The sequence below is a fragment of the Nicotiana tabacum genome, chromosome 8, assembly GCF_000715075.1.
Source record: "Nicotiana tabacum cultivar K326 chromosome 8, ASM71507v2, whole genome shotgun sequence".
NCBI lineage: Eukaryota > Viridiplantae > Streptophyta > Magnoliopsida > Solanales > Solanaceae > Nicotiana > Nicotiana tabacum.
This window is the reverse complement of record NC_134087.1, coordinates 165,883,271-165,892,279: the sequence shown is the minus strand read 5'-3', so window position 1 is coordinate 165,892,279 and position 9,009 is coordinate 165,883,271. Positions and strand designations below refer to the sequence as shown.

The 9,009-nt window shown below is 40.2% G+C and overlaps 1 protein-coding gene across 1 annotated transcript; it reads left to right on the top strand.

The window, feature by feature from the left end:
• Nucleotides 1-1,319: 1,319 nt before the first annotated feature.
• Nucleotides 1,320-8,589, top strand: LOC107809347 (uncharacterized). The gene is made up of 10 exons (XM_016633949.2): nucleotides 1,320-2,348; nucleotides 2,468-2,863; nucleotides 3,025-3,297; nucleotides 3,382-3,942; nucleotides 4,060-4,332; nucleotides 4,597-5,079; nucleotides 5,897-6,102; nucleotides 7,474-7,561; nucleotides 7,875-7,937; nucleotides 8,353-8,589. The coding sequence occupies exons 1-10, from the start codon at nucleotides 1,320-1,322 to the stop codon at nucleotides 8,587-8,589; spliced, it is 3,609 nt and encodes a 1,202-aa protein (XP_016489435.2).
• Nucleotides 8,590-9,009: the final 420 nt, after the last annotated feature.

The following is a 9,009-nucleotide window of genomic DNA, read 5'->3' as shown; positions in this document are numbered from 1 at the left end:
CAAGGCGGAACTTCTCCCCACTGCTCTGAAACTCCAGCAAATCGTAGATTATCTCCAGGATGAAACAGTACAGATTGGACTTCATCGGGATAGTAATGAAGCATCGTCGCTACGCCACCCTTCGTACCCAAGCTTTATTCGACAAACTCTGTTGGTGGTACGTAAAGATGTTCCTACAATCGTGGGAATTCCTCCTCCGCATTATCAAGACATATGTCATGACCTATTAAGAAGAAGCAGCAGCTGGGATTCGAAATGGCAAATGAGAATAGGCAATAACAAAAAATGGGAAAGGGAGTAACAGAAATTTGAATGAACGGCTAGGATTAGATTAGGCATTATTGAACTCCAAGGGCTACGATTTGGCGACGTTAGCTGAAGGGTTGTTATAATCAACTTCAACAGAGTGGAGAAGGCATCGTTCATCAGGGTATTTTCCTTCTCTCTCTTCGATTTCTCTCTTCTCTCTTCTCTCTTATCTCTTCTCTCTCTCTCTTTCTTCTTCCTAACATCTCTTCTTCTTCTCTTCTCTTCTTCAAGAATCCGCAGCCATGGAGTCTAGTTAGGGAGTAGTTAATTTTCATTCAGCTTTGTAATCGTTTTTTTTCTTATCAATATAAATAGAAAATTTCCCCAAAAATCATTCTATTTATATTATTGTTTTTTATTTCCTTATTTCAATTGAGTTCATTACAATTGGTATCAGACCCTCGATTCTACAACTGTGAAGGGGGTGATGGTTGAAGGAACTAGGTTAAAGGTTATTGATAATAAACTAGTTAGACACAAGGAGGTTCTAAATGAGGTTATGACCACTCAAGAGGAACTTCGCAACACTCAAAATGGAATACAGGGCACACTGGAACTGATCCTAGAGCGACTGACTAATCTAGAAAGGGTTCCACAAAGAGCACAAGAGGAGAGACCTCAAGGTGATGGTCTACTACCTATACCAGGTCAGGAAATAAGGCAACATCGACCTCCAGTAGTACAAGCTCCTGCGCCTAAATAAGAGCTACCTTACTTTTAAGGTCATGAGCCTAAAGGATGGATTAGGAAGTTTGAGAGGTACTTTAATTTGTATAGAACTCCAGATAACTTGAAGGTGGAAGCAACTGCTCTCTATTTGAATGGATTGGCAAATATTTGGTACGACTCCTTAGTACTAAGTAAAGGTGAAGTAAGCTGGACTGAATTCAAAGAAGAATTGCTGATTCAATTTGGGAAGGAATTAATGGGAAGTAGAGGAATTCAACAAGTTAAGCCAAACTGGGATAGTGGATGAATTTCTGGGTAAGTTTGAGGACTTGAAAGCCCAAATGCTGATAAGGAATCCTAACTTGGATGAGTCACACTTCATATCCAGTTTCATTGGGGCTCTGAAGGAAGAGATTAGGTTTGGGGTGAAGCTATTTAAACCTACAACTCTACGATTTGCTGTGGAACAAGCTAGGTTGCAGGATAAGGCCATAGAAGCTTCTCTCAAGCGTACTAAAGTAGTAATCAAAACCTCTTTAATAACTGGCAACCCTAGTAGTACCAAAGCTCCTGCTGCAACTGTAGTTAAGCCAGATTCATTTAGGCTTAGTCCTAAGGTATATGAGTATAGGAAGAGTAACTATTTGTGTTACAAATGTGGTAAGAAGTATACTCAAGGCCATCAATGCAAGAAGAAGCAACTGAATAACATGATAGGGACAAGAAAAGTTCCTACTAAAACTGGTGAGATAAAGGAAGAACAAAGCTCTGCAGGGTTGATCATTGAAGGAGAAGTGGAACAAGAGGTCATAGAGGCAGTATGTTTGAATGGCCTATCAGGTGCTAACAAAGGAGTCAATACCATACTGGTGTGGGGTACCATAGGGAACAGGAAACTAACAGTGTTGATTGATTCTGGGAGTACTCACAGTTTCATTGATGCCACCACAGTTAAGAAGTCAGGGTACCAAGCCCAACCCTTTCCACCAGTGATAGTGATAGTAGTTGATGGAAACTATGTTATGTGCACTTCGATTTGTACGAGTTATCAGTGGAAAATGCAAAGCAGACCCTTCCAAGAGAACTTACTGATTATTCTACTTGGGGGTTGTGACATGGTGATGGGAAATGACTGGATGAAGAAGCATAATCCAACCAAATTCGACCATGAGAAGATGTGTGCTACCATTAGTAAGAAGGGCAACAAGCTAATATTGCAGGGCATTACTGAGGAAGGGAAGTTGACTATGATCACCAGTGGAGCAATGGGCAAAATGCTAAGAAAAGGTCAGGCTCTGATAACTCACCTATTCATGATGAGTGCTGTTAAAGCAGAAGAGCAAGACCCAATTGGAGAGGCTATTGAGGAGGTACTGCAATAATACTCAGATGTATTTGCTGAGCCTAAGGCCTTGCCTCCTGTCAGGACCTTAGACCATACCATACCCTTGAAACTTGGGGCTATGCCAGTCAGTTTGAGGCCTTATAGATACAACTATTACCAGAAGAGGAATTAGAAAGACAAGTCAAGGAGATGCTTACTAATGGCACCATACAGCATAGTCAATCACCCTTCTCTTTACCAGCCTTACTTGTCAAGAAGAAAGATGGAACTTGGAGGTTTTGTGTAGACTATAGAGGACTGAATGACATTACAATAAAGGATAAATACCAAATATCCACTGTGGATGATCTATTGGATCAGCTGAGTGGGTCTGTGATGTTTTCCAAAGTAGATTTGAGGGCCGGTTACCATCAGATTAGAATGAAGGTGGACGATGTGTACAAGACAGCATTCAGAACTCACATGGGCCACTATGAGTTCAAGGTGATGCCATTTGGGCTAACAAATGCCCCAGCCACCTTCCAAGCCTTGATGAACCAGGTTTTTCAACCTTTCATTCAAAAATTTGTATTAGTTTTCTTTGATGACATACTTTATACAACTTATCTGAGAGGTAACATGCAACTCATTTGAGTGCAGTTTTTGATACTTTAAGGAAACAGTCCTTATTTGCTAAAAGGTCTAAGTGTTCTTTTGGTCAGTCCAAAGTTGAATATTTGGGGCATATTATAACTGTAAAAGGAGTATCAACTGATCCTTCCAAAATCAAGGCCATGGTTGAGTGGCCTAAGCCCAACTCCGTGAGAGCTTTGAGGGGATTCTTGGGATTGATGGGGTATTATAGGAAGTATGTTGCCAAATATGGCATCATTTGTAGACCGTCGACTGACTTATTAAGAAAGGAAGCCTTTAAGTGGAATGAGGAAGCAGACTTAGCCTTTGAAAAGTTGAAAAGAGCTATGACTTCTACACCTGTGCTGGCACTACCTGACTACAACAAATAGTTCATAGTAGAGACTAATGCTAGCCAAATGGGCATTGGGGCTGTACTGATGTAGGAAGGTAGACCAATAGCTTACTTTAGCAAGGTCTTGGCTCCAAGACACAGAGGTAAATCCATCTATGAAAAGGAGTATCTGGCTCTGCTGAATGCAGTGGAAAAGTGGAGACATTATTTACAGTACAAATATTTTGTGGTGAGAACTGACCATCACAGCTTGAAATACCTCCTAGAACAAAGGGTGACTACTGCTATACAGCAAAAGGGACTGACCAAATTGCTTGGATTAGACTATGAGGTGCAGTATAAGAAGGGAGCTGAAAATAGGGTAGCTTATTCCCTTTCTAGACAACAGGAAGATTCAGAAGTTCAAAGGAACCAACTCCAAGGAGCATTGCAGTCCATCAGTATATCAGTTCTTCTATGGGTTCAAGAAATAACACACAGCTATGAAGGGGACCCTAAAGCTACAGAAATCATTAGCCAAATGGTTGTAACTCAACAAGGACCCAGCATATGGCACTACACTGCCAACATACTCAGGAAGAAAGGGAAAATTTATATTGGTGCCAATGGTGGGCTCAGAACTCAGTTGATATCCACCTTTTATGATTCTCCTGTAGTTGGACACTCAGGGCAGCTTGAAACTCTCAAAAGACTATCACAAATATTTTATTGTCATGGGATGAAATAGATGGTTATTGATCATGTGGCTAGTTGTGATGTTTGACTCAAGAGCAAAGATGATCACATGGCCTACCCTGGGTTGTTGCAGCCCCTACCAATCCCTAACCAGGCTTGGAGCCACATCAGTATGGACTTCATAGAAGGGTTACCCAAATCCAAGAACAAAGAAGTTATCCTTGTAGTGGTTGATAGATTGACAAAGTATGCACACTTCATAGCACTTACTCATCCTTACACAGCAGTATTTGTAGTTGAGGTGTTTTGGAAGAAAATACATTGCTTACATGGTATTCCAGAGTCTATAGTGATAGACAGAGATAAGGTATTCCTCTGTCACTTTTGGCAAGCCTTATTTAAACTCCTTGGGACTCAGCTTCATTACAGCACTACCTATCACCCTTAGAGTGATGGCCAAACTGAAAGGGTCAATAGGTGTCTGGAGAACTATCTCAGGTGTATGACTGCTAATAGGCCAACTCAGTGGAAACAATGGCTAACTGCTGCAGAATAAAGGTATAACACCAATTTCCACACCAGCTTACAATGTACCCCCTTTGAAGCAGTATACGAATACTCACCCACACAGTTGTCATTGGGCCCCTTATTGGAGACTGTGATACCAGCTGCTGAAGATACAGTGACGCATAGACAACAGATGCAACAGCTGTTAAAGGACAACCTCACTAAAGCACAAGAGATGATGAAATACTATGCTGACAAAAGGAGAACAAATAGGGAGTTTCAAGTTGGGGATTTGGTCTATTTGAAATTGCAACCTTATAGACAAACATCTCTAGCATTGAGAAGAAACTTGAAGCTGAGCTCTAAGTACTATGGACCCTACAAGATCCTGGCAAGAATTGGCAAAGTGTCTTACAAACTTGATCTTCCTCCTGAATCTAAGGTCCACCCTGTGTTTCATGTATCTTTGCTCAAGAAGAAGGTGGGCGATAGAGTAGTAGTGCAGACCACACTACCACTCACTGGCGAGGATGGTAAGTTCCTGGTGAAACCAGTGGCAATCTTGCAGAGGCAGCTTATTAAGAGGGACAACTCTGTCGTGGTAAGGGTACTGGGGCAGTGGTCAAATCTCCCTCCAGAAGATGCCACTTGGGAGGACTATCAATACATCAAGGCAAGGTTTCCAGAATTTAATTCCAATCCTTGAGGGCAAGGATTGTTTGAAGGGGGAGAGTATGTCATGACCTATTAAGAAGAAGCAGTAGCTGGGATTCGAAATGGAAAATGAGAATAGGCAATAACAGAAAATAGGAAAGGGGGTAATAGAAATTTGAATGAACGACTAGGATTATATTAGGCATTAATGAACTCCAAAGGCTACGATTTGGCCACGTCAGCTGAAGGGTTGTTATAACCAACTTCAATAGAGTGGAGAAGGCATCGTTCATGAGGGTATTTTCCTTCTCTCTCTCTTCGATTTCTCTATTCTCTCTTCTCACTCTCTTTCTTCTTCCTAACATCTCTTCTTCTTCTTCTCTTCTCTTCTTCAGGAATCCGCATCTATGGAGTCTAGTTAGGGAGTAATTAATTTTCATTCAGGTTTGTAATCATTTTTTTTCTTATCAATATTAATAGAAAATTGCCCCAAAAATCATTCTATTTCGATTATTTTTGTTTGTTTCCTTATTTCAATTGAGTTCATTACACCATACGCGATATCAGCAGGAGTGAGAGAAAAGCAATGCGAATATGGTGCCAAAGCATATGTTTCCTGTTGGTTTTATGACCTCTGTGTATCTAACCGCAAAGCCATCCAGCAAGTCTCCGGCACAGCATTTGTTCAACACTACCACACCCCTGCAGCCCACATATCTGATAAACTAAGCTGGACCTACCTATGTAACCCTCTTTATGTGCTACATCAGAAACTAAAGAGATTGTGCAAGACATTCAATACCTGGTCGAGGATGGCCTTTGGAGCTATCTGTGAAGAGCCTAAAAGGCTTGAAGCTATCATAACTAACCTGGAAGAATCATCGATCACCGATAATAACATGGATAATAGCATGAATCTTTCAAGAGGTAGAGCTGAGTTCACCGAATTCTTGAAGTTGCAGGACAATGATTTAAGGTAAAAAATCTAGGGTAAAATGGCTTGGAGAGGGAGACGCCAATACTGCTCACTTCCATGGAGTGTGCTTAAAGACAGAAGGAAAAGACTTTCTGTTCAGAAAATTAAAGATGCTGATGGCTAGAGGATGGAAGGAACTAATGAGGTAGGTGATGATGCAGATTAAGTTTTACAAACAACTGTTTAAGGCTGAGACTACTTCTGAGGACAGCTCTACACAAAGTGAGTGGTAAGAGGGACTGTGACTGAGGAAGATAATGCAGAAATCAATGCCTTACATCCTCTCTAGGAAGTCAAGGACAGTGTGTTCTCAATTGACCCTGAGAGTGCTCCTAGCCCTGATGGTCTCAATGGAAAATTTTACCTATCAGCCTAGACTATTATTGTTGAAGATCTGCATAAAGTTGTGGTTTCTTTCTTCCAGGGGCCCCTCTGCCCAAATTCTTCAGTCATACTTGTATTATCTTATTGCCTAAAATTGACTCCCCTCAGGAGTTTTCTGATTTTAGACCTATTAGCCTCCTGCAATGTCTAGCAAGATAAGTGATAAACTCTAGAATCAGTAAGGTACTGCCTAAGATTATCAGCCAATATCATAATGGTTTTTGTCGAAGGGAAGAGCTATTTCTGACAACATCCTTCTAGCTCAAGAAATAATTGATGACATAGGGAAGCCTATGAGGGGTGAAAAATGTAGTTATTAAGCTTGGCATGTCCAACTTATGATAAGAGCGTCTTGGCCTTTCCTTTGCTATATGTTAAGGCAGATTGGCTTCTCAAAATATTGGATTGAATTGATCTACAGATTTATCTAACAACTGCTGTTCCCTCATTCAGTATAGGGTTTTAAGGTAAGGGGATCCCCTCTCACCTTCTTTGTCTGTCCTTACTGCTGAGCTTCTGACCCAAATGTTAAATGCCCTTCATGACAACAGAAACTACAAAGGTTTCTTCATGTCCAATCAAGGGCCTAAGGACACCCATTTAGTCTTTGTTGATGACACAATCATTTTTATTAACATGAAAAAAGATTCAAATTCAACTCATATTGAACACTCTGGCTACATATGAGAGTGTCTCTGGTCAGCTGATAAACAGAAACAAGAGCTGCTACACTATGGCTCCCAACTCTCCCCAGGCGACTACCAAAAAAGTGGGAAGATATTAGGTATGAGATTTGAGAGTTTGCCCATGAAATATTTGAGCTGCCTCCTATACTTTGGCAGAAGGAAGCTGACTTATTTCTCTAAAATGGGTAGTAAAATCATCAACAAAATCAAGGGCTGGCAAAGCCTTTAGAGCTAAATGGTGGTGGAAAATCAGAACTACTAACTCACTTTGGTCCCAATTCCTTATGGCAAAATACTGCAGAGGTGCATCCAGTCAATTCCCAGTGAAAAGCTGGTCAAAAGCTATGTGTGAAATGAGAAACAAAGTGGAAGATAACATTTGGTGGAGGGTTAGTAAAAGTAATATAAGCTTTTGGTTTGACAATTGGACTGGACAAAGTCCTCTTTACAATAAGATGGGTGACATCACCAAACTCTATAAAAGAGATGGTAACAAAGCTTCATCTTAGTATCTCCCTAGTGAATGAGGATAGTCAATATTGGACTTGTACAAACTCTAGAAAATTCATGTCTCTCTGCATGGAATGTGTTCATATAGAAGAAAAAAGTTTCACAATTTGATTCCAGAATTTGACAAAAAGATAATTCCATTCAAGATGGCCTTTTTTTGCATGAAAAGCTACCATAACAGGCTCTCTACAGATGATAGAGTATCAAGACTGGGCATTAACCTTGTGTCCAGATATTGTTGCTTCACAGGAGCAGGTATGAATCCTGACATAAGATCAATTGATAATTTATTTTACTCTAGAATTCTTGCAATACAGGTATGGCATTGCTAGCAGAATGGGAATTCAATACAAGAATATCACCTTAAGGATCCTTCTCTTTAACTGCTGGAAAATTCCATTAGCTAAATATGTCGTGAATATAATGCCTCTTATAATTATATGGGAACTTTGGAGATCTTGGTGCAGCTCTAAATATGAAAATGAAGCCTTAGCCATCAATAGATCCATAGCATTGATCACCTTTACATTTGCCAACTTACAAGATCACACTTTGCTAGACTTGTTGTTCCTGGAAATTGGGATGACTTAAGCGGACTTATGGATCTCAAGATGACAAAAAATTTACTATCTTAGTAAAATGAATCAAGCTTGCACTTCTGTTTATCAAGTTGAACATTAATGGATCATACATTAATGAAATCTATGGAGGAGGAATTGTCAGGGATGATGCTGGAAGGTACATTATGGCCTTAATCCTACCAATGATACAAGGCACAGGCAATTGGGCTGAAGCATCTTTCTTTTGTTTTGTCTTAAATGATGCATCTAGGAGGGATATAACCTTGTCATTGGAGAGACTGATTCACTCATATTGCAAAATTATATCAAGAAGATTTGGCACTTGATAAATGATGAAAAATACATATTTTCGTGTGTACTGTTATCTCATAACTTGTGTGATTGCGGGAGGTTACATGAGTTTTTATAGTGAATTATACTCATTATATGTATTCTTATGTGTGGAAGCGAGTCGGATGGAATGTGGATGCAAAAGAAGTGTACTCAATGCAAATTGAGAGTGATGAAGTAAAGAAAGAAATATGTGGATAGCTTGTGCAAGTTCATGCAAAGCACGAAAGTAAACGAGCTAAGGAGGATCTCTTATGCAAAAACAGCGAAGCAAATGTATAAAGCACGAACGGGTGCACGAAGAAGAAGAGAGTTGATGAGCTCATGCACCCTCATGCGATGCGAGGGAGTACACAAGCTATGCTGAGTAGTCCAAATTAAAGTTGGAGTATCCTAATTTGCCCCATAAAAACCCT

Bases quoted from the DNA above. Each gene is read 5' to 3' on its own strand.
- LOC107809347 (XM_016633949.2), top strand. From the start codon at position 1,320: ATGCTGATAAGGAATCCTAACTTGGATGAGTCACACTTCATATCCAGT. The intron at 2,349-2,467 runs GTACTGCAATAA...GAGGCCTTATAG, and splicing joins TTGGAGAGGCTATTGAGGAG to ATACAACTATTACCAGAAGA. The intron at 7,562-7,874 runs GTTAGTAAAAGT...GGCTCTCTACAG, and splicing joins AAGATAACATTTGGTGGAGG to ATGATAGAGTATCAAGACTG.